The 25,771-nt window shown below is 40.1% G+C and overlaps 2 protein-coding genes across 8 annotated transcripts in view; one reads left to right on the top strand and one right to left on the bottom strand.

Moving 5' to 3' along the window:
* MCC (MCC regulator of Wnt signaling pathway) overlaps nucleotides 1–18,068 on the top strand; it is a 212,406-nt gene extending 194,338 nt beyond the window's left edge. For all 3 annotated transcript variants that reach the window (XM_086771198.1, XM_086771196.1, XM_086771197.1), the window contains 4 exons: nucleotides 1,812–2,018; nucleotides 2,961–3,058; nucleotides 13,348–13,470; nucleotides 14,522–18,068. In XM_086771198.1, coding sequence (XP_086627324.1) covers nucleotides 1,812–2,018; nucleotides 2,961–3,058; nucleotides 13,348–13,470; nucleotides 14,522–14,702 — 609 coding nt within the window. In that variant the 3' untranslated portion in view covers nucleotides 14,703–18,068. The remainder of the gene's footprint in view (nucleotides 1–1,811; nucleotides 2,019–2,960; nucleotides 3,059–13,347; nucleotides 13,471–14,521) is intronic.
* The window catches only part of DCP2 (decapping mRNA 2), a 31,318-nt gene continuing 17,591 nt past the window's right edge, over nucleotides 12,045–25,771 (bottom strand). For 3 of the 5 annotated variants that reach the window (XM_086771206.1, XM_086771207.1, XM_086771210.1), the window contains 2 exons: nucleotides 25,277–25,328; nucleotides 21,345–24,380 (listed from right to left, as the gene is read on the bottom strand). In XM_086771206.1, coding sequence (XP_086627332.1) covers nucleotides 24,217–24,380; nucleotides 25,277–25,328 — 216 coding nt within the window. In that variant the 3' untranslated portion in view covers nucleotides 21,345–24,216. The other 2 variants (XM_086771208.1, XM_086771209.1) reach the window with 2 other exon arrangements.

Raw genomic sequence — 25,771 nt, 5'->3', positions numbered from 1 at the left:
AACTAAATTTCCCCATCATTATTTATCAGTATTATTTACATTTTTACTGTTGACAAAGGAAATGAATGGTAAGTTTGCCTAACAGCTAAATTTTTGTAAACCACATTTGAATGAAACTGATTGTGCTTCTAACCTTCCGTTCACAAATAAGTAGATTAATAAATTAATTATTTTAAAGCCCATACAAACCTTTCCAAGCCTGAGGGTTTTTAGGATATGGATTTTATTTTTGCATGGTTAGTGATTCTGAGTAAGCCAATGATTACCTGTGATTACTATGTGCTGGTTGTAACTGTGCTACACCTACATGCACTGCTTACACTGATTTCAGACAGCAAATTTTTGATAAGAACGTAGGTTCAGAAAACTTAGTCTAAATGTGTGCCAAGATTTGTGTTTGTGTAATCTTTATAAATAATGGATATAATAAAAAGAGCATTATTTTTGAAGGATAAGGTAAGATACCTCTGGTATTTTTGTGACTAGAATACAGAGTTTTGTTTGAAAAAGTTCCTAGACTGGCCATACAACAAGAAACTTCTGTCTTTCAGAGGTGTTTACACAGTGGGGAAGTCTAGAACTGAACTGTAATACCGAAAATGGCTGCATGAACTTAGTATTTACCCATGAGGTGACCTTGGGCACAGCAGACTCAACAGTGAGAACATGATCCTGGGCTGAAGATGATGGTTTTTTGTTTTTTTTTTTTTTGTTTTGGCAGCCTTTGGTTTGTTTAATGGATTTTTTTTTAACATATAAGTAAATTATATATTAGGGCTATCTCTTTAAATGTTTTGTCGATGCTGGGTTTTCCTGGGTTCAGAAAATAACTAGATGTTTTGTGGAATAAACTTTTCTGAAGTGTGGTTAAACACAAAGAGCCTTCTGGTTCAGGGTACCCACTGGCTGCTTTTCATGGGAGGCTGGGAGCAAGTGCTGAAAGAAGGGTCACTGCACTCATGCCTTATTCTTACACTTCTGCCCAGCCACTCTCATAGCAGAGGTCTATCCCCAGATAGCACTTGTTGTGTTACAATAGTTGACAGACTGTTGTAATAGTTGTCATAAATATCGGAGTGGCAGAAGAATTACACACAAGAACTAGCTCTCAGAATTGAGCTTCTTTCTATTAAGTACCCGTGTCCATCTTCTGTGGAGGTATTTATGGAAGAATATAAGAGAGTGCAACTTTATTAGCCTCCAGTTGTATACAGCTGGGATTCTGGACATCTAGAGGAGTGAAATTAAAAACGGACATCCGATGGTGGTATGCCCAGTTGCCCTTTTTGACTAACTCATTTTACCACAGAGGGTGGTATTACGAGGTGGGAATACATGAGCAGTGTTTGCTGTCCTGGTCCCTCACATCTATTCCAACTCTAATTCTTATTTATCAATAAGAAAATGAAATTTGACATTTAAGAAACTGTTTGGACAGGAAGGTCAGACACTCTTTTTCTCAGGGCAGTGATCTCTGAAGGGGAACATAGAAGCAAAGAAAATTTCAGCAGCTGTGGCAACCCTGTCAGATCCCTGATACTCTAGTTTCAGCACCACATTAGCTGCTCTGTTGCCTCAGCTTATTTCTGAGGCTGATTAAGGCATGGCACAGCTCATCATACTCAGTCTCAAGATATACTTGTCTTTTGACGAATATACTATGTGATTATAAAAAGCCATTTAGATGCTGATGGTGTTCTGTATGGAAAAAACAGTCAAGTAGGCGGAGCAGATAAAAAACTTGTTTAACCTTATCTTCCTTTAGGTGTGTAGTCCCATGAGGCAGCATGCTGATAATGTTTCTTCAACAGGAGGAGATGGCAGAGCTCAAGGCACAGCTTTACCTGCTGGAAAAGGAGAAGAAGGCATTGGAATTGAAACTGAGCACTCGAGAGGCCCAGGAGCAGGCCTACCTCGTCCATATTGAGCACTTGAAGTCTGAAGTGGAAGAGCAAAAAGAGCAGAGAATGAGGTCTCTCAGCTCAACCAGCAGTGGAAGCAAAGACAAACTGAGCAAGGTCAGGGGTCAAACAAGTTTCCAAAATCAGCATAAACACTATTTATTGTACCCTTCCCTCCCTATAGCAGTCTTTAGCACGTTAATTGTGTTGTTAGGTGGTTCTTTCCATGTGGGAAAGAACCTGTCCTCTGTGGCTTACGAGGACTTTGCAGAATTACTGTTAAGCTTGGGCTAAAATAAGGTTGTCATTTTGAGGCAGAGAGCAACAAAGCCGTTCCTGCCAAGCAGTCAAGCTGCTGTGGTTAAACATGTTGTGTCTCGCCTGTTGCCGGTCTCTGGAAACAGTGGAAGAGAGTCTAAGCAAAACGCCATCCTCCCCCTACTCCAAACACAAAATATAAAAAAAATAGCGCTCATTTCTATGAAGCAGTTAGAGCATTGTAATGACAGTCTCTTTTTCCCAACTCAGGTTTGTAATGATTTGAGAAGGAAGACTTTTCCTCCCTTAGTATAGTGCAAAATAAACATTTCTGCATTTACATTAATAATTTGCATGAAGAAATAGTGATACCTAAAAAACTTTCATCCTGTTATTTTGATGCTGTGTCCCCAGAAAACCTATGTAATATGATTAAAAACAAAATCCAGAGCTAGTGTATAACTGTGTCTTTCTGATTTGTTTCTGGCAAAGCATCATCTGAATTGTTTGATCCAGTGCTTCTTTGTTTCAAGTGTGGTGTCAAAAGTAACATAAGGCACCAGCAGTTTTGCCCGCTATAGCAGAATTCTGCGAATCAGTGAGCTGTGGTGGTTCAGGAAACATTTAGAAGGATTTGTGATGTGTTAATCCATTGGTCCATTTCTTGGTCTGTTGCTACACTGCCATGTTCTTGTGACATGGCCTCCTTTTTAAAAGTAGCTGTGAACTACGAGGTTTTCAGAGTTTTCCCATTAAGATGGTAAGTAACTTCAAATTAGATGTCCTTTCCTCATTTCTCAGGAATGCAGTGATGGCACCGCAACACCGTTAACACTAGCTGAGCTGAGACCATACAGTGAGAGTGAACTGACTGCTGAGCTGACAAATGCACTCAGGAGGTAAGCAGCTTCCTTCTCGTGAGATATGACTTGTTCTGTAGGTCCAGGGTGAGTTTTAGTTTTGAGTCTTCACTCTTGCCCTCAAGTGAATTAAGAGTGATCACTGATTTTTCCTGTGAGAAGGAAAAGGATCGAAGTTCTTCCGACCTTCCTCTCTCCTTTGCTGTTGTTCTTCAAGCTGGTGAAAGTTCTCAACATGGTGCTCAGCTCCATTCTCTTTGAGGTTCTCTGAAATTCAGATTAACTGTATCTGTAAAAACCCTCAAAATGTCAGGAGTGTCCATATTCAGGCAAGAATATGAGACACAAAACAGTGATGTGACTTGCTTGAGAGCATGCAGAAAACCTTTAGTGAAGACAGGATTTGAAGTGTGATCTTCGGTGAAGAAGGTTGGTCACAGATCAGAACTTGAATAGGAGTTACAGCAGTGGGAATTGCAGTGATTTTCATTACTCAGATGCTGCATTTGCTAGCTGAGTATGTAAGTAGAGCCACAGTTCAATTACAAATGACATTGTTGTGTGAAGCATTAGCTTTCCACTGAGAGAGGAAATTGATGTCTTGACAAACTGCTTTTATCAACAGCCAGGTTTTAAGCAAAAGCTTTCAGTACACTTATACATTAACTAGCTATTTGTGCAGCAGTTTTTGCTGCACCAGCTGTGTTGTAAACTTAATGACAAAGATATTCAATGTTTTGATAGCTGTTTCAGTACTTGTTCCATCTTTTCTAAGACATGGCTATCTAATATCTAATCTGGTCATTGTATTTAGATCTTGTACAAAATGCCATTAAGAATTTTGGATGGGAAGAGTGTATTTTGCTTTTCTGGTCTTTGCACCCTCTTTAGTGGTAGAAAGTCCTCTCAGGCAGTTGTGGTGCTTCATTCCTGAAGTCCTTTTTAATAGATGAGACTTGTAGTGTGCCTAGGGACACTTAAGCCTGAAAGGCATTATGTAAAAATATAAGATCGTTACTGCTGCAGGATCAATACATCTCATACTATTTGCTTAATAGTCTGGCAGTTGCTGAGTGTTTAGTTTGCTTGATGCATGAAACAAAATTTTGTGGTTAGAATAATCAAAACTGTAATTTGTGTGTGGGTGGATAAAACCCATCAAAAAAGTGTTTTGCATAAACGTTGTATAGAGCCAGTGGCCTCCCCCATACTCCTCACACTCCAGTCCTGGTGTGAGGAGCCCCACTGGCATTTTCGGTCTTCGCTCAAGCTGCAGCTTCTTCTCGTTCTTGTTATATTTTCTCCTGGATTTTGAGAAGATGCCAGTGACCTTAGTTAGCGGAGGCTTGAGTATAGTCATGACCTGTGGTTTGCTGACAACACAGAGAAAAAAACTTTGCTTTATCTACTAGGCTTTAAGTTGATTAGCATGGATTTCTAGCAAGTACAGTTTGTCAGCCAGAAATGGGGAAGAAAAATAATCAGATTAAACTGTACATAAATTTTGGAGTGAAGACTCTCTGTATAATGGAAATACAACTGTACTAAATGTGATTGCTACTGCCAGTGGGGCTCAAGCATAGTTCCCACAAGCTGCGTGGACAGGGTATTTTTCTCTCTAATCCATGTGCCAGCCAAATCAAACTGAATGGTTAGTCTCCTTATCCTGAAGTCTTCTCTCTGAAGGCCAGTAGAAGGTCTGTCTAGGACATGGAGGAAGGTTACTGGAACCTTTTTAGCCACAGCTGTGCTAAAAGTACCAGCAGTTCGTAACTGCTGTCCTGCATAAATAGAGCCTCATATATCACAATGAAATTTATACCATCATGGATCCACAAAAGAGTTTTAAAAGTAATCAAAGTGCATTTTCCTCTCTGCAAGTGCTACAACAATACAGAGTAGTCTGAAGTGACTGTGATGTCTTTAGGAACAAAGTGGATTTAAATCCTTGCACTTAGCGTGTCGTGATCCCTCAATGCTCTTCCCACTTGTATGGGAAAAAAAGTGCTGGCACTGTCTGTGAACCAGGAGAGATCCTGGTGGCTCCCCCTAGCACCCTCCTCACCCACCAAAGAAGTAGGACCAGAATTCAAAGTAGAAAGTTATTTTGCGCAGTAACTGTGTGTGCTGTGTGGCAGGAGGGAGATGTGAAACAAGTGAGTATCACACACTGAATCTGTGGTCTAGAAGCAATATTGAAATGCCAATGTTCAGGAGTATTTCAGTGCTAGTTGCAGTTAGTGCACACATCCAGCAGTTGGACTCATCTGTTGTTACGCCACACAGTAGACACTGGTGCAGGGGACAGCAGCTGCAAGGGGCAAACATCCATTTGATTTTGAGTCTTTGTTTGTCAGAGAGTGTGGTATCAATCAGCAGCCCTGCTTACTGCCTCCTCCACACCCTGTCTTTGCAGAGACGAAAATTCTGGCAGCTCCTCCCTCTGCTACTCTCTCATTCTCTCTTTCTGTTGCTGCAGAACTGTCAGGTTCTTCTCAGTTAATTAAAATAGAGTGAAACCCAAATAAAACAGCAGGATGCAGTTACGGTTTCGATTTTGGTGTGGTTTGGAAGCATTTATTTGTTCATAGTCTGCAAATGGCTTTGCAGCAGGACAGTCCCATCCACAGAGAGGTAGCCTGTCTTCTCTCTGCAGACTGCAGATTTTGTCATAAATCTGGAATCCAGAAGCAAGTTGTGAGGCTCCCCAAGTTGTCATTGGTAATGCCCATCATCAGAAATTCAAAGCAGAAGAGATTCTTCATTTATTGTTTCATAATGTGTTTGTTCTAGTAGGACTCAGAGTGTCCCGTAGCAGTGTTCAGCATTAAAACCCATCGTTGCAGTTTAGCCCCACTTGGGACCAAGCTACGCGGCCTCTCACTCACTTTCCCCACCCTCTGAGGAAGTGGAGGAGAGAAAAATATAACAAAAAGGCTCAAGGTTTTCGACAGGGGTCTGAGCCTGATCTGGTTGGAGATGTCCCTGCTCCTTGCTGGGGGGTTGGACTAGATGGCCTTTAAAGGTCCCTTCCAACCTAAACTGTTCCATGGTTCTATGATGTCCATAAACAAGCTTGTTGGTGGCAAACACTGTTCTTGGGAGGGCAAAAAATGTATTCCCAGCAGCCTCGTGACCTGGCACTGACACCTCGTTGATTATGCCAAAGGCCAGTTTTGTAAGAGAGGATCTGCTTGAATACCCCCAAATCAAGCACATTACACAGTCTCTGAGAGAGGCCTTAAAATGACGTAGAATCGTAGAGTGGAATCTCCAACTGAATCTGGTTGCTCAGAGCCCCATCCAGCGTGGTCTTGAATGTTTCCAGGGATGGGGCATCTGCCACCTCTCTGGGCAACCTGTGCCAGCGTTTCACCACCCTCATTGTCAAAAATGTCTTCCTTATATCTCGTCTAAAATTACCCTCTTTTTGTTTAAAACTATTACCCCTTGCCCTATTGCTAGAGGCCCTGCTAAAAAGTTTGTCCCCATCTTTCTTACAGGCCCCCTTCAAGACATCTTCCTTGCTGTTCTGCTCTGCTTCAGCATAGGAAGGGAGCGCTGTAGTTGACTTGTATGAGTTTATAACTCAGTAGGAACACCAGGTTATAAATGCATTAGAGATTGCAGCAAGGAGGCAGTAAGAAACATTCCAGATGGGAAATACTCTTGCTTTAGCAGGGTGATAATAATGGTGATACAACTAATATGTTCTTTTTTCTGCTGAGTTCTTCCATTTTGTGAAAAATGCCAAGCTGGCAAGACTGAAACTTCTCCATCTCTCAGGCCTTGTTAGAAATGCTTAGATTGTTGAGGTCCTCCTGCAGTCTCTTCTGCAGTTTTTTTCTGTTTGCATTGGGTTTTACATTGTGTATGTATTTAGAGAATCCTTTATAAGCATCAAAGTATTTGGGCAGGAAGGATCTGACAATACTAGGTAAGGACCATGGCAGACAAAACACTTTGTAACTAGGCTGACTGTTCAGACCTCAGCTGGATCATCAGTTGGCACAAAATCATGATCTCTGATGGCTGTGCAGGGTTACATGAATTGTGTCAGTCTAGACATGTTTCAGTATCTCCCTCACAAAGGGTGACTTTCCACCTGGCAACACAACAAAGCAGCTATATACTTACCATGTCTGATGGCTTTTGAACTAAGAGATAACCTAGTAAGTGATTCACAAGTTGAGAAGTTGTAATGGGGAAGGAAAAGGATGGTAATCAGTAGGTCAGGCAAACAGTTCTTTTTCTCTTAACAAAAAGGACATTTTGCACACAGCTATGGTCCTGCCTTTCTGGAAGTAGAAACTGCAGGTATTTCTAGCAGGACATAGAAAATTAATCCTATTGCAATAGCTTCCATGTGTCTGTTGAGACACAGTAATGTTCTTTGCAGTCTTAGGTCGTTATGCCTGTCTGAAGACAGCAACCCTGTGTTGTGCTGAACTTCTTGTTTTGATAGAGCAACCATTTCAACAGAAAGCCATGCCAAGGCATGGCAGTGACTGTTTCCTGACACAATGTCCATCAGAGATAAATCAAGCCACCTTCCTTTCTTTTAAACTTCCATAGACTTCACGTGACATCTTAGCTTTGTCATCTTTTCAAGGGCCATCCTTATTTCAGTGGTAGCAGGATCCAGGATTAGGTAGAAGCATCTCTGAAATTCGGATCTCTCTTGACCATCAGTAAGGCTAAGTATTGGAAATGAAAAGAGGAATGCCTAGAACACATCGTACTGTAATGATTTGGATTTAAAATGGCTCTTAAGAATTGAATGAGTGAAATCCTCTTTCAGTTTGACCAAAGTACAGGATGAATATACAGTTGATGTAAGTGGGGGGGAGAGAGGTGGGGGCCGGTGTTTAGTAGCTACTGATGAGTTTTTTCCAATGCATTATCACTGCTTTTTGTCAGTTACATTTGCTTATTTCTCATCTCTCTTTATCATGTTCATTAAATGGGGAGACAGGCAACTTTGAGATATTTGAAAAACAGAGACCAGCATGGATTCAGTTATTGCAAATTTCGGGGACCTCTGTCTTTTTTATGACTGTGCGGTCTCCTGCCGTGGTTTCCCTTGGCTGCCTGACGGGTTCAGGGGGCACGGCCTGTCTCTGGGAATACCCCCAGAGCACCCCACTGAGAGAAACTTCCTTGCAAGAAGAGAAATTACTCATGGTGATACAAGGGTCACATTACTCAGAAGCACCTAGGGTAGCTATTTTTTCTACATGCATCACAGATAACCATCATTTTCCTCTATTTTCGACGTGGACTAAGTAGTTCTCTTTACCACTGTGTGGTTATCTGAACTGCTGAGCTGCTGTGCACTTGGATGTAAGCGTCACAGGGAGCTCCAAATAGCTCCAGGTCTGGAGAGCTTCCAGGCTGGGCTGGGAAAGCTGGGTGGGAGGTTTGAGCAGGGAGTGCAGCAGGCATGCTGCTGCCTCCCTCCAGGCCTGTTCACTCTTTTTGCTGCCGATCTGTTGTTTCAGGACCACACCTGGCCTGTTTCCCCGCTGCCAGAGGTATAACACATGTCTGTGGTACCCTCTGATTTTTCAGATCTGCTCTAAGCATCTAACAGTCAGCAAAAAAAGCACTACAGCATCTTACACCAGCAAATAATCTGCATTCCTTTTAGATGTCCAACTGTTACCTCCTGAAGAGGAGTCAAACGCCTAGAAAAAAACAATTGTGTCACCCTGTTCAGCTGAACTGGAAAAGGCAGAGAGGAAGTGAGGGAAACTGCCAGGCTTAAAACAACAAGAGGATATTAGGAAAGCGAGTAGGAGCTTTCCTCCTGTGTCCCTCCCCTTCAAAGCAGGGACCATGCAGAAAGCTAGGAGCCATGCAGGAGGTGCTTCTCCTCCCTCCGTCCCCAAAGCCCGTGTGCCTGCAGGCTGGCCGGCCTGCATGGGTGCCTAAGCCCAGGAAACTTCGAGCCTCTGTCCCCCTGCACTGGCTGCCGGGCTCCTGCCTCAGAGCTTTGTGTCTGCGAAGCTCAGGGGCAGATGCTGAGTTGAAGTGAATGGTGCCACTCTGACAGGGGAGCCAGAATTTGAAGGTGTCTGCCTGTAGCAGGCAATGCTTCCTGATGGGTAAAAGGATGTTTACAGGGATGGCGAGATGTAGGATGATTATACCCCAAAGGCCCCTCACTCCTCTGCCCTGCTGCAGGAAACTCCTACCTCTTGATTTGGAGAGAGCTTGTTAACCGCTCTTCTGCTCCAGACTTGGCAAGAGCTGTGAGTGCTCCTGGCCCCAGGGCAGAGGGGCGATAGCTTGTGCTTTCACAAGAGAGGGAGTTGGTTGGATCTGCTGCAAGCCAGGGGCAGAGAAATCAACTTTCTGCATGCCAGGGAAGAGCAGCTTCCTGTTTGCAACACTGGGGAATTCTCAGAGAAATGAGCAAGGGCAGGAAAATCCCCGCCTGAGAAGTCTTCTAGCATATGTATCCTGAATATGTCTCAAAAAGCCCAGACAGGATGGAAAATAGAAGGTGTGCAAGACCTTGCTTACATTATTCTGGGCCAAACATGGTGTCATTTTGCGAAGGCCAAACTGACAGAAAGTGCAGAAATGTGCCCAGTGTTACATAGTTTCCTTTATGGCGCTGGCAGAATTCCTCACTCTCTGCAGCGGCAGCCTTGAAACCAGAGAAAACTTAGGCCCTGTCCGCTTGCCTTCCTGTTCAAACCATCATATAAGTCTGAAACAAAAAGCCCTTGAACACTGCTTTAATAACGGCTCACTGGGTGTTTTGGTTATGGAAATACAAAACAAAAGTCTTTGTTACCATCGTAGTAGGCATTTCACTGGAAATAGTGGGTTTTTTTGCAGATGCTGGAGTAGGCTGTCGGCCTCCAAATACATTCTCAGCTTTTCCTTGGAAAGGGAATGGTCAGGGATTTCCCCAGCTGACTTGTCGAGTATCCTGCAACAGAGAGCTCCTGTCTTGGAAGCAAGCCATGCCTTCAGATCATAAGCTTGTTCCCTCTTCTGGGAATACACACTCATTTTCTCTGTGCTGCGGCTGTGTTTTCTGCAGCTTCAGCAGCAGTAGCCAGTTGGAAAAGGAACTGTTGGGAGTAAAATCTCTTCTGACTTCTGTGATCCAATTGACTTGTGAGTTGGGGGCTCACAGAAATTATGTTCTCTTAAAAATACTTGCTTCTCCTTCCCTCTTCCCAACAAAATACACACATAAATGCTTTCTTGGGATCCATACTGATCTGTATTACAGCCCTGGGACATGATAGCCATGTGAGTTTGGCACGTGATCTGCTATGCTGGTTTGCTCTCTGGACTTTGGAAGAGCATCTGGCAGCAGCAGGCTGTGCCTGAAGAGGGGGGATGCTCATGTGGTTGGTGCATGAAATGCAGTTCCATCCCTGGTTTGCAGCCTTGGCACATTCTTATCCTGAAAAATGCTGTATATGACTAGGACTATTGTTTTGAAATACTCTGTTTTATTAAGCCTGTAGTGGCTGATTCTTCATATCCTGCTGATTTATAATAGCAATCAGGAAAGTGAAGTGGTGCTAGAAATCCCATGACAACAGTGCATTAAAGGAATACACATAGCACCTCAGGATTCGTTATCACTCCCCTTCGCTGCCCAACTAAGCAATCCATTTTGGAGACACACAAATAAGGACAATTCTTTCTGTCCAAACTGAGGTAATTAGTGATAGAAATGGAGGGGAGTGGGAAGAGTAAGCATTATGACCCATGGGAGTTTTATGAAGGGATGGAGCATTTGCTGACCAGCCAGTGGGGTACAGGCCTGAGGTCTCTTATCTGCTACTAAAATAGAAGGTACAGTGCTGCAGAAGAAAACCTTATGTGTTTTTGCATGTAGTAGTTGTTAACCAAGTGTATCTGTGTCTCCATTTCCCACACTAAAACATGATATTTAGTGTGCCTTTATTGTTGCTGCAGTGTCTGTCTACTCAGGTGTTACTTGTTCTATGAAATGCTTCTTGAAGTAAAGACATCTAGATAGGCATGTTTCAAATCGGGAACAGTAAGAGTAGAATTAGATCCCGATGTGGTGTTTTTGTTGGATTTTGGGACATTTCAGCATGTGCAATCAAACTACCCATTGCTTTCGCTGAGATTAAGGTGGGAGTAGACACTAGCTAGTGCTGTTTTCACTAACTTGAAGACATCAAGAAAAACTAAAGGAACTGTCTGCATCTTGTCGGTTTAGGGGATAGATGTGTTTTTCTGGTATAAATCTAAATTTGAGGCACCTATAGACTTGAAGGATTACCCCTGTTACCTATTTAGCTAGATGGTTCAGAACTAGTATCTGAAAGTTGTTTAACTAGCCGGTGGAGGCCCAGGGTGCTTTCCGCTCTGCTGGCTCTGTATCTTTGTCAAGCAGCAAGGCAAAGATGTTACAGGCTAAGTGTAAAGAAATAACCTCTTGATCTTCTAGCTGAGTTTGCACTGAGCATGGCTGGTTGAAAGGGTGGGTGCAAAACCAGACAAAAGGTGATGTAGTAGTTTTATCAGGTAACAGTTACCATAGCAGCCAAACTTTACCGTGCATGACAGGTTCCCCCAAGTCTTTCTACTGTGTTTCTTTTCCCCACAGCTTTTGTTACAGCAGGTGTGTTAAGGACTTCAGCTACAGGAAATCGTGGCTCTACAGGATTCTTTCCCATGAGACAGTGTACAGTGTTTTCACAGCTATTCCTTTAAATCAGCCTCACATGATTTCTACTTTTCTTTTCTCCCCATGTGAATACTAGAGATGGTTACTCCGTCAGACTTTCTGTTCATGCTAGGTCACAGGGCTGGGCACAGTGCTGCTGAGCCTTCACCAGAGCCCCTGGCTGTGGCATTCTTCAGAGGAGACAACCAACAGATTTACTGTTCTGTCCTTGTACAGCTTGTATCAATAGTGCCACACACATGTGAGATAGCGGGTCTGGCCTTTGCTGGATCTGACCTTTTCTTATTTATCTTATATTGCAAGTAAAACTTGGAATTTTTTTTTTCTTTTTTCTTTTTTTTTTTTTTTTTTTTTTTTTTGCAGAAGACAAATTTTGGCCATAGACTGTGCTGAGTCTTTCTGACAGCTAAGATAAGATATGAAAAAAAAAAAATTGGGGTGGATGATAGTGAGCTTTTAACAAGTAGGGAACAAGACTGAGTAATTTGAAAAGTGAAAGTATGTTACTTCAATGAAAGGATGCATAAAGAATACTGATGGTTCTTCATCAACAAGGCCCCTGTTATGTCCTTTTTAATTTGGCCAGTAAACCAGCGTCTGCAGTGTATTGGGATAAACTGCCAACTTGGAATATTTCCCTGGCTGACTTTGTGAAAGCCCTTCTGTTGCTGAAGCCGGGCACGGCGATCCGTGCCGCATGTGCTGTCCGTTATAAAATGCTGCCGTTGCCAGGCCAGCCTCGGGACTGCAGGCTGCTGGGCTGGGATTCGAGGAGCATCGTGTGCCCGATCCGGGGAGCTTTCACAAACTTCAGGGTGTTCATTCCCATGGGGCTCAGTGGGCTTCTGTGGGAGCTAGTGGTAGTTTTGTTACGGGGATGAAATCCGATTTACTCGGCAGCACTGCAACAAAAACAGGAGGGAAAAGCAAATCACTGCAAAGCAGTTCTCTAGGTAGCAAAGCATGGACAAATGTCTCCATACCTGCAAAGTTCCCAAATGCAACGTTTGACATTGCAGCATCTAACTTCATCCCGATGTAGCCCAGTTCTATGTAATTCTTACTCCTTCCTCATTTTTTTTTTCTCCCAAATCTGATGGTTTTCCCTCTGGGATGCCTATGCCACAAGGATGGGTCACAGAGAAAGGGTCCTGCATCTCCACATCAGTACCCTTGCAGGTCCCATGTCTGTATAGGAGCAGGCTGTGGGCAGCCATCAGCTCTGCAGCAGGGAGCTCACCAGGAAGAAGCATCTGCCCTGGGAAATGCTTTTTAAAGCCAGCTTAAACCCTGAGCTTTAGTGCTTACTGCTCCCCAGAGTAAGCACTAAGCTTCCCTTGTAGAGATATTTGTAGTGTTAAAATATTATACGGTACCTTACTTCTATTTTGGCACACCTCATGTGATTAGTTTTTGGTTCATAGTTGATACAGTTACCAATACTTAAAATACTTACTTTATCAACATTTTGAATCTCACTACCATGGCTTATTTGAAAGAAAAGAGTATCTCATAGAAGAAAATGCCTATGCTCTCTCTTCTTCTATATTTCTTGTGCTGCCATTTGTGCACTTGCAAGCTGAAGTGTTATTTATGTTTTGACAATAGTTTTCTCCCTCTTTTTCTCCTGATCCAGGGAGAAGAAACTGAAGGCTAGAGTGCAAGAATTAGTGAGTGCTTTGGAGAGACTCACAAAAAGCAGTGAAATCAGACATCAACAATCTGCAGAATTTGTTAATGACCTTAAAAGGGCAAACAGGTAAAGGATCTACCAGCAGATGGATAAAGTACTGATTTCTTTTTGCAGTGTTCTGGTAATGCACTGTAATCCTCCCCATACCTTAATGAGCATTTTCTGGATCCTTGTGTTCACGAGTTGATTCTTTAAGGTTATAGTTAGAGACAGGGGAGGTGTAAACCTGCCATGTAGGACACAGCTAAGAGCGTGCAGGAAATAGGTTAAGTTATTAGTAAATGCATTATTATTAAAATAATAAACCACTCCATTTAGTCAGATTTATGAATCTTCTCTTTTGTTTAAAATTGCTCCCTTTGTCTCCAGCCTCTCTATTAATAATATAGCTGGTTTTGATATTCATACTTCTTTGGTATTAATAAACTGGCTTTGATAATCACACCACTTAAGTTTTATTGCTCACTTAATAGATTTTACTGGCACTGTGTTTGGATGCACTGAGAATATGATGGATGGTAGCTGCCCTTCCTGCAAGAAGCCTATTGCTTACAATGTAATTTTCATTAATAAATTATAGTTGAAAGTCCTTGTGGTAAAGGAGCAGTACCCATCTCAAGCTTTCGTACTGAGTCAAGGTGGAGGCACAGAAGATATTTAGCAGCTGACAAATTAGCACAAGATTCCAGCCTCTGAATATATTTTTTTAAATGGAAAATGCAGAATCAATGCTGGATTTTGTAAGCAGATTCTGGTCGTGCAATCTTTTTGTAAAGCATTATGTGTTTAATGTGGTATCGTGTATTGCAAACAGTGCTCTGCGAGATCATCATAAGCAACCTCTAGCTGGCTCTTTGAGCCATGTTTAAAAATGTTTTCAGTAACCAGTAAAGGTGTATACTTGCTCCCCAAAAGATACAGAGATTAGCATTGATCTTGGTTTGGATCAGTAAGGTTTGGATTTCATGAGTTTTAAAGCACTAGTAGATTTTAGGAAGATGATCAGTACCCAAACTTTGGAGTGCCCTGAAGGTTGGGGTTTTGGGGTGGATTTTTGTAGCACTTGCTATGAACAGGCCTTTTTGAATGACCTTTTATTGCTTTGCATGTCTAACAGCAACTTGGTAGCAGCTTATGAAAAAGCAAAGAAAAAGCATCAAAATAAGCTGAAGAAACTGGAATCACAAATGATGGCCATGGTGGAGAGACATGAAACGCAAGTAAGGATGCTCAAACAAAGAATAGCTTTATTAGAAGAAGAGAACTCCAGACCACACACCAATGAAACTTCACTTTAAATGCATCTCTTTCAAAGATGCTTGGTGCCATTGCAAATTTCTTTTGAAGGCTGACTTTTAGGTAGGTTCATACACTAAAAGCTCTGACAGTCAACGCTGACACACTTAAGCACCTTCTCTGGGATGCCAGAGAGGTGCCATGGGGATAATACAAGCGTTAACCAAGGACTGTTTCATAATGTAAAATGGCAGTGCCTGAATTATCATGCTATAATTATGTACATTGTCTATGTCATTGTGTCTATATTCATACAAGTTCTCTTCCATTTTATGTATGTCCCATGGGTGACAGTGTCACATAGCAAAATAATTCATGTTAAGAGGTTTTGATTTGGGCAGTTTGGAGCTAATGAGAGCATTTTCCCAATGCCTGAGCTCCCTCGGCACACAACTCTGCATTCTACCCTCAAGACTTGCTGGTGTGGTTAAATCAACTAAATAGGCAGCTGCCGAGTGGGGATATGATACACTGGCTTGCTTTTTTGTACTGTACTTGCAGTACTGTTACACACAGTAGGTAAGCTCCTGTTGATTTGAAAAAGAAAAGAAAAGAAAACAAAACAAAAAAACAAAAACCAAGAAACCCTAGTTGTATCTCTGAAAACTATGATAATGGTGTATTTCTTACAGTTTGTGAGAAGACTAAAGGCTGTGAGTTTCACCCTGACAGATAGTCTGTGTCAAGGTTTGTTAAGAAATTACAGGAAACCTGTAATTTCAATTTATATTGCATGGTATTTGCAATTATTTTGTGAAACAGTTCGTTTTTCTTGTTAATACATTATAGCCAGGGTTTTCTTTAAGAAGCTGGGCCATTTTTGTCATGTGTGTAGTGCTTATTACAGCTTTTTGTGATCAAGAGGTAGAATGTCTTCTTTTTATATTTGTTTTGACCAAAAAAGGTACTTATTAGGAATGTACCTGTTTAATATTGAATACATAGGCACAAAACTAAATGTGTAGGTGTATGGATATACAGCCACAAACAGAATGTGAATGGTGAGGTCTTCATACAGCTTCTTAGGTTATTTTTTTTTCTTACTGTTAACATTACCTTCTTTTGTTTAAGTAAGTCACATAATCTTACTGCATTATTGAAGTGACTGAATTGAAAATGTTGGCCTATTATGGTAATGAACATTAAGCAATTCACGGCACTCAGGTTTATTTCTCTGGGGAGCAAAATACTGGAGTCTGCTGTAGCACCTGTTTCATTCAGAATTTGCTTCTTTTTGACCGAGTACATAAAACAGCTTCCACGTTTGTTTTAACAGTGCCAAACAAGGGGTCCGTTAACTTCATTAGCCTGATACTGTGTTATACCTATAGTTTGTATTTTTCAGGCTCTCTTTTCTATGCTGAATCTGATTCAGTTGTCACCTATTCTTTTAGCTTTACATGTTGAGTTGCACCTCAAGTTTTATTAGTGTGTTTAGAATTATAACTTCTCTCATTTATTCCTCCAGTTTCTAGTACTAAGGAAGTATTTTTAGAGGACTTGAACTGTTTTTGTCTGCTCTTAAGTTTGGCCAGGCAGCCAAAATCATTGTGGGAATTTGTGTTCAGCATATGACATTATTGTTACACCTTGGTTACATCTGAAAGTGTAGCAGTTAGTGTTCATGACATTCTTATTACTGTAGCTGCTGCTTTCTTTTTTTCCTTACGGTAGCAATTCATACTTCTCTAGAGTCCAATGCATCAGCTACAAAGCCAATATCGTAAATGACTGACTGCAATAGCAAGTTAAAACAATGCTGATTTCAAAATTAAGTTGTATGTAGTGATGCCTTGGGACTGGTTTTGTTCAGTCCTCTTTCTCATGATAATTGTACTTCTTAATTCATAATGTGAATTAAATTTTTCACAAACCAGCTGTAAAGGAAACAGGCACAGTGCTGTCTTACTGTCTTTTTGGTTTTGCTATCTATTTATCTGTGGTGTTCCAACAAGTTTCTCGCCAATAAACAGCAATGTAGGGTCTTGCCATATACTTCACTGGTAGCCAATGACACTTGTTCTTGAAGAAACACAAAGAAAACAATCCACTGTGTACTGGGCCAAAAATGCAGTTAGTTTTGTCTTCTTGCATTTGAAACACCCACATAACTTGAGGTTATCTCAAACTGACCATGTGAAATACCTTTTGCTTAAGGTGACTAGAAAACACTGCTGCACTGGGTTTCCTTAGACTCAATTTTTTTTCTATTGGTAGCTAGAGAAGCTGTTAAACATTATACAATGAAGCTTACAGCACTTGAATTGAAACCTGTCTTAAAGGAAACACACACATTAAGAAATTATAAAATGCACCTGGGTTTAAAAGCATAAAAAGCTACAGTGTCCCTCAGTGCCTTTTTCAGGCTTAATGATTATGCAGAATCAGCTAAACTGAATGTTGGTTTACTACATTTACTGCATTATCTTCCCTGCCAACTGTGCTCTAGAAGTGTTTTAGAATAAATTATACATCATAGGAAATGTAAGCAAGGCACTCCTTCTTTCTTCCCATGGATCTAAAAGATGGAAAAAAAAAAACAAGACTGGTATCACACAGCCTCAGCAGTAGCTGTTTGCCAGACCACCAGTTATTTTGCCTAAGTAAGCAGCTACTGCTTCATTTGTTGGCGTACTGGAAAAGGCCACTAGGGACGTGGTGAAAAGTTTACTGCCACTGTGAAAAACTGCTCAATATTAACAATGAGCTGCAGTTCCAGTGTACCTGTTAAAGTGGCACCAACGCTGAGAATAAATGCCAAAAAAATACTTCCCAACTGTTGAAATACAGCACACCAACCTCTAGACAAGCAACCTAACTCACTTAACACTTGTTGCAGAACTAATACATTACATTTGCAAAGCAAGAAAAAAAATAGGTGGTCCTTGACAACAGAACCTAAGTAAGTTGTTCACTCATTAATTAATCTTAGGAATTTTTTTATTATTATTTTCTAGGTCACCAGAGTGCATGAAACTTTGTATTTCACCGTGTGTTCAGAAAAAAAAAAAAACACAAACGTACTTTTTCTAATTAAATGTATAAACCTTCACCAGCTTGAATGTACTTTTAGCTATTGCAAAGCACATGTGACTAAGTTTGCATTAATGTCAGTATTGTTCTACTGGTTTTATTAGGATTTTTCTCCTCCTTTAATACTGTATCACACATTGTAATTTTAGAAACTTCACTTTACAGAATTAGCTTTAAATGTGTTGCTGCCTTTTTAGTTTTTCTAGCTGCTGTAAAATAGCCATTTTGTGTTTATTTGATATAGAATTGTAAAAACTGCATTTATTTATACAGAGACATTTATAATACTTATTTTACAAATGTTCCTATATTCTGAATAAATTTCTAATGCTGTTTCTTTGCCTTGGGAGTTGCTTTACCATACCTTGCCGTCTTTTGTTGAACAGGTCTGCTTAAAGATACTACAAACACTTTATCCAAGATAAGTCATGGAGGGAGATGGTGTGACACTGTCAGGAGAGTTCCCATAATGGGGCCATGACAAGTTGGTAAGAACTCACTGGAGATCTGATCACAGGTTTTAGCTCAGGAACATTACCCCATGCAAAAAAAAACCCTACAGCTTCAATGAACACTTTACAGAAATGGAACAGCACATATCAAACAACTGTTTCCACACATCCAGTTCTTTTAATGACAAGTTATATGGACCAAAAAAAATATTGCTGTTTCATAAATACTTTAAAAGCAGTGATTGAAGTTCACATACTTCATTTCTCCAGTACCTCTAACACTTTTTTTTTTTTTTTGCTTTCCATTGTGTTCGATGGGCCCCTTGTCCACATGTGCAATTGACTTTAAAACGTAATACTTCTTTTACTAGCACTGTGTGTAAGCAGTGCTGCTGACTGGCTTAAGGCAACATTTAAACACTCTACAGTGAAAGAATAAGCCCTACCAGCAGGATGGGCTTTACATTTCACACAGATCAGCAATGCTTATATTTCATACTTCAGTCATGTCTATGTATAAAGTCATTTAATTTTACAGAGAAAAATTACAGTATAGAAGAAAATGTCCATTTAGTCATAGCCTTCTAAATGGTGTGCTTGAGTTTCTGAATCAGTGAATAACAAAATCACAATAATCAGTACAACAGATGTTACAGGTAGTTACAGATTTTATTTACTAAAATTGAAGAGGTGACTAATGTAAACTTTCTTCAAGATAACATAATGGAAATGGAATTAAATCTGTAACTTTACATGGTTTTAACCCTATCAGCTGTACATACTTTCTACTTAATTAGCACTGATATGCCGGTTACATACCAGTGAGGAAAACAGATCAAATTCTTGAGCTTTAAACAAACAGGAGGAAGACATAACCCTTCATGCATAAGCCCTAGTTTCTGTGAGGCATGCAATGCTGCACAGAAAAGCTTTATCTTTGGGCAGCAGTACCTGAGTCAGCTTGGGTCCTGGAACACATACAGGAATCTAGCATTATGCCAGAATTAATGAAGAAAACCCCACCTTCTTCTTTGGAGTCTGTTTTGCTTTTTAATGGTGAAGTGTCTTGCCAACCCAGCTAAACTGCTCCTCGGGACTGAAGTACAGCTTCCACATAGCTGCAGTGCCATGCAGACATAGTGAAGTTTTTGAGAATACTCTTCTAAGTATAGGCTTGAGAAGTAACTGCTGAGAGCTCTTACTCATGCAGTTTGGCATACATTTCCTGCATAACAAAAATATGTACCCAACTACTGCAATAGAAATGGTCCATCTCCCTAGTTGTTTAGTAGTTTTGCTCAAACATGCTTTAAAAAAATTGCCAAGTACGTTTTTCTCACAGTGGGAAGTATGCTGTAGAGAACTGAGTTTGCAGGATCTATATTCTTACGAAGCTATAAATGCCTTATTTTAAAATGATTACTGCTCCATGAGCTGTAATCATTTTCTTAAAGGCACTGAACTGTAACCCATAATGGAAACCAGAAGCTAGTTCTTCTGATCAACAATATAAATGCTTCACAATGACAAAATATTCAGCAGTGTTTTCAGTAAATGTCATAGTGAACCTACTCAAATTTAAACATTCTGTACCCTGTGAAATTTTGGTAATTACTTAAAAGCAGGCGCTTTTTTTTTCTTACAAGTATTAACAGAGGAATTGAAAACATTTTTATTTACTTCACAGAGGTATCCCAGAGCTGAGAACCATTTAAAGATAAAGGTTTCTGTAAAGCTGAATCTATACAATAAGTTAAGTCTATCTTAACCTAACATTCCCAATGAAAAGACAAGTTAAAACCCGAGCGTTTAATTTTCATGTACTACTGTTAATCCAGAATACTTCCACTTGTATGATCTTGAATATGGCCATGGTAACTGCTACATATGTTGTCTTCCTTGTAAGTTCACAATCTACTTGAAACAGTGAAATGCACACACAGCACAAATCCTACTGCACCTATCAGTGCTTATGTACAGGATTAAGAACAGTGCAAATATTAGTACTTAGCCTACTTTAATTCTTGAACTACACTATTGCTATAAATGCATAAGAACAAAAACATATTCTGCAAGAGTAGTGACATTTCCAAGCCTAATTTACTGTAAAAGCACCTTCAGTTAGTTTGTAGAAATTTACCACATTTAAATAATTTTGGTTGCTTCAGAAGCTGAAATATTGTAATAACAAAAACAATCAGAAATTATGAAGTCATGTGTAAGCACCAGATTATTTAACATATACAGTGCAAGACAATTTCTGTAAATAAACTTATTTTAAATCAACAAGAGAGGCTACTCTACCAGTTCTCAATAGTTTTGAAGTTCCTAACACATTTAGAGTATAACCTCCTAATTTAAAAGATGAAGGCACCTGACTTTACCTCTGAAAAAAAACTCTTTTGCTCAGAATTTATAAAAAACAGGTAGCTGAGGATTAAACAGCCCACTGACCCAACAACTGGACAGCCAGTCACCCAGGGAGCAGCAGTGCCGTCTTGCAGCACAGGATATTAGAGCTTGGTTCTTAATGTAGACTCTTGCTTTTCACACCAGAATGATGTAAGTGCAGCTATAAACTGCAAATCAACAAAAGTAACTCTACTAGAGTAAGTAAAAGTTGGAAAAAATAACTTTTTATCTGAAATCACAATCTGAGAGTAAGTCTGCTAGGAATAGCCAGAACCAGAACCTGCCTTGTTTTTAAAAGGAACTGCCACATTCTTAACAGACTCAGGTAGGTGAAAGAACAAACACAGTTAAGTATTGTTCTCAAATCACCAAATTAAATGAGGAAGGCTGGAGCACAGCACAGAAGCCTGGAACAGTGACTAAGCCCAAGATTTTATTAGAAACTATGCAAGTTTGGTCTAAAAAAAATTTACATTGTGTTAAAAAAATACTTTGATTGTGCAATAAATAAAAGCTATTTCCCCTCTTCTTCCCAGGATCACCATTTCCAGACTTCAACTATATAAGACACTGCTACTTTCAAAAGCATGCAGGTATATCAAGGAATTGAAGTTAATACCGTTTCAGCACAGAACATACGTCATTCAATTAGGCAGATCACTCTTTAGTTCAAAGTTTAGGGCATTCCGTGAAGGAGCTCATGCTAAAGCAGGGAGCTTAGGTAGTACTAGAAACTGCAAAGTAGTACTAGATTCCCTGCACCCTCACAGTTGTAGGCTTTTTGTTAAATGTTTGTTTATTCCATGATTCTTTAATTTCAAGAACACTGAATGACCACTCATAATCTGAATAACCCCATAGAGACAAGCATTCTGAAATTGAGCAGTGTTTGTTTTTCAAGTATCTTGACATCAGCTCTTGAGTCTGACATGCAGTTACTCATTTCTTTGTGTCCAGCTCCCATAAAATCAAAACTCATGAGACTAAATTCTGTATCTCACTTGTTTCTTCATTGTTTTACAGAAGATAATGTAAACTGTACTTCTAAACTTAGAAATATACTTAATTATAAAAGGATGGTGAATTAAGAACAGAAACAAATAATAGTAAACAATTCAAAGTGTTCACAGTGTGGGGCATGATGGAACCCATAAGGCTGATCACATGCCACCACACAAATTGTTTTAGAAATCTTACTGAGAAAGCAGAAAGCAATGCTACTACAAGAATCAGTACCCTTATACAAAGAAGTAAGTTATTGCATATTTATCACATTTATTTGCAACTCACATTAAGGCTAGATTTACTGAAATCATGACATTTATAAGCCCCACCTTGGGTTGCTTAATGAAGCAACCAATTTCTCTTACACTTCACCAACCTTTCACTAAGAAGAAAAAAATGACCCAGTGAATACAGAGGGAGCCAGCATCTCCTATTCATAGGACATGCTTCGTTCTGAAGACTTCCTCTGTCTGGGATGTGATTTCCCAAACAGTTCACAGAAGCTCCAAGTTCACTGTTTCATCAACATCCCCCTTATTTCACAGAGCACTAGATTATATATAACTAATTTATCTGAAAAGTCAACTTATTAAAGATTTCCACAGCCTGATATTTAATCATGCCTTAGAAGAGTCCTGTGAACTCCACAGGCAGTAGCAGCCTCAGGATATGAATACAAACTCTGCCTCACCATGAGTAAAGGCACTTTTGCTGGGAAATCAACTACTTGCACTAAAGCAGTCACTAAAGATCAGTTTTCACCTGAAGCTGAATAACATAACCTCCTCCAGCATTATCTCACCTTCTCAATTACTGTTCTTCACCATTTACTGTTTTGAACAGCCTTTGGATACCTTTTTTTTTTTTTTTTTTTTAAATCAAAGTGAGACGAAGCTAGATGGAGCTATTTCACAATTTGGTCTTGAAAGGCAAGGCCCTCAGGACTCTTGTCCTCCAGAAGGAGGAAATGCTGCAGTCTGTTTCTCCTGTTGACTGATATAGAAGTCCAGCGTTCCCATGACCAAGATTATCACAGCATTAGAGTCCCAAATCACCTGATGCCTGGCAGGTACATAAACCAGGAGACAGTTCTAAAGCTATTTCTGAGGAAAAGCACTAGGTAACAGATCAAGTAGGGTAGATGAAGTAGGGTAGTTGAAGGAAGACCAGGATTTTGGTTTTGGATGACACGTGTTGCATAAAGACTCAGTGCATGAACACACACTGTGATGAGACAAGGGCTTAGTTCATTCAACCTGTGAAGTTACTAATTATTCACCTTTTTTTAGAGAAAAGTCCATTTTTAAGTCTGGGACAACATGCTTGTTATCACAAGCTGCTGTGACAAACTGTTTCAGTGCATTTCTCTCAACTGCAAAGAATGTGTTCAAAACCCCTTAACTTCAGTCATGAAGGTGATTTCACAGTTTGTCACCTCAACTCTTACTGGTTTTTTGTTTGTTCCCCTGCCCCTCCCTCTAATCTTTGATATTTTTACTAAGAAAGCACTGTAGCTGAAAACGACTGAGGCTACATCATTTAAACGCTAACTGCAAGTGCAATTCAGTACTACTGCATTTATACAGAGCATACACTACACAAGAGATCTGAGGACAACAGCACAAAATACAATACTGGACACTCTTAGAATAGTTATTGCAAGCCTGATTAAGCCGTTTTAGTGTCACACAATGAACTCTATTATCCATGCACCTGCCTTCCTCCTCAGTGAGATCTACAGAGGCTTATTTACATTCAGTATTAATTCTACACAAGTAACCTCTCAGAAACAAAGTTTAAGCTTTTCTTTTTTTGAAAGCAGCTGCAAATGGGATAACACAAGACTTTGCAACTTCTTACCTAGCTGGGGACAGTGCCTAAAAGTTTAAGCTAGACACTTGAATGGCTAAATTCTACCCAGTTTGTGTATCCTTACTGAAGACAGAGGCAGAGTAGGCACAGGAAGTCAGTATGCCATAGATCTGACTCCAGGTACTACTGATTGCCAGCCAACAGAAACAGTTCATGTGAAGGAGGGAAGGTATTTTGGGCATGCAACCAGGAAAGAGGAAGGATGACAGGCTGAGGCTAGGTTTGAAATGTGCAACTTGGTTTCAAAATCACTAGGACAGAGCAGTCCTCTGAGAATCAGTTCCATTGCCACTGCCGTAATATTGCAATGTACTACACAGTAATGACTAACAAGTCCAATAATTTACATCAGAGCAATTAGAAGTTTAGCAAGCTGGTATACTCCAACGGTTTCAAAAAAAGTCAATGACATTCTACAAAACACATGGCAAGTTAAAAAATACCAAAGATCAAAGAATGCCCTCTAATGCACAGCTAGGAACAAATGAACTGAACACTGGAAGGTACTTTTGTGGACAAAGGCTATACTGCATTTAAAGTGCAACACTTGACTATGCCACTCCCATACTGCAAAGAGAAGAAACCCTTCCAAACCACCAGTCAGTCCCTGCATTGCATTTAAAAACAAACAAAACAAAACAAACAAACAAAAAAAAAAACTCCTGAGAAAGAGTAAGGCTGGATAAGAAACCTCCTCAATTGCAACAGGCAAGTCTGATTTTTGTTCCTAGTAAGTTTGCTGTCAGAGGTCAAAACTTTTCATTATGGCATCATGGTCAAACTTGAAACTCAAGAAAGCTCTTGATGAGAAAGCAAATTTGTAATGGCCATTGCATGCCACGGACTGTCGCTCTACATGTTCTGGCAGTGGGTCTTCACTGGAGCAACACATCTCATATGCTGCATCTGCTTAAAGAGAAAAAAGCATGAAACAAATTTTAAACAAATAGTTATTAATAAAAGTATCAATAACAATACAAACCATACCTCAAATATATATTCAATTAATATTTATGACAAAGTCTGTATGTCTGGTCATAAACAGAAAACAGACATATTTACAAGTCATCTACTGGCTAGAACAAATCTTAAAAGTCATGGCAATCTGGAGACACTCTCAATAGCCAGTTTTACCCACAGGAGCTGTTTTGCAAGTCATTTCTTAATAAGGAGGAAAGAAATACGGCCTTATTTTCTGAGCAGGAAGTGAAGAGCTGTGTGCAGTCTCCAGAGTAGTCCAGTATCAACTGTAGCTTATTACTAGCAGGACAAAAAGCCTTGAACCAACACTCAGTTACCAGAATTGTGTTGACTCCAATGCTATTTTCCTAGCCCAGCTTTCAGTTACATTTTACTCAGCCACCTGGTATAGTCTGACAGTCTTAATAATTAAGGAGAAGCAGCAGCACATGAAGTAAACCAAATTTTAAAAAAAATAATAATAATAACTCAGACTGCCTTAGGAAAATATGACTTTATAACACAGATATTAAGAAAAAAATTTTTACACTGAGGGTGGTGGAACACCAGAACAGGTTGCCCAGAGAGGTGGTGGATGCCCCATCCCTGGAAACGTTCAAGGCCAGGTTGGACGGGGCTCTGAGCAACCTGATCTGGTTGGAGACATCCCTACTCCTTGCAGGGGGGTTGGACTAGATCACCTTTGAAGGTCCCTTCCAACCCAAACCATTCTATGATTCTATCTGGCAGGTCAGCATACAAGAAAAAACTCTCAGCCATCATTCATCAGATACCTTCAGCCTGTAATGCATGACAATGGATGAAATCCAGACTGCACTTGCCTGTTTCAAAGTTATCTTGAAGTCTTCTTGGATTAAGCCTTTTTTCACATTTCTGGTTAAGAGAATGACCATACATTACACACTTCATAAAGAAACAGTATTCTATTTCTTAGCAGTATAGCTTAAGCATTAGCTTTGACACACTTACTGATGTGTAGAATTATTGTACTTATAATTCAGCATGAATTCTGTCATCTTACTTTATCTAGTAAGCATGTTTCAAGTCTGCAAGACTTTCAGAAGCATGCAATCTTTTAACAGTTAACAAATAATTTTTAAAATGCAGGCTTTTAGGGAAAAATTTTGAGTGCTTTCTAAATGTTTTAAGCAGGAAAGGTCCTGCATATGATGGTGTGGAATAAAAGAATCAAACGCATAAGTCCGATCTCCGATCTTCAATTGGCTTGTCCCAAAAGGCAAGGGGAATGTATCTGCAAACACGCTGCTACTGCCAATTAAATTAGCATGTATTAGAGACACAAGCTTAAAACTTTC

This window comes from Chlamydotis macqueenii, chromosome Z (genome assembly GCF_036417535.1).
Source record: "Chlamydotis macqueenii isolate bChlMac1 chromosome Z, bChlMac1.mat, whole genome shotgun sequence".
NCBI classification, from domain to species: domain Eukaryota; kingdom Metazoa; phylum Chordata; class Aves; order Otidiformes; family Otididae; genus Chlamydotis; species Chlamydotis macqueenii.
Note: the sequence above shows the minus strand (reverse complement) of the source record. Positions and strands in the feature narration are given on the sequence as shown.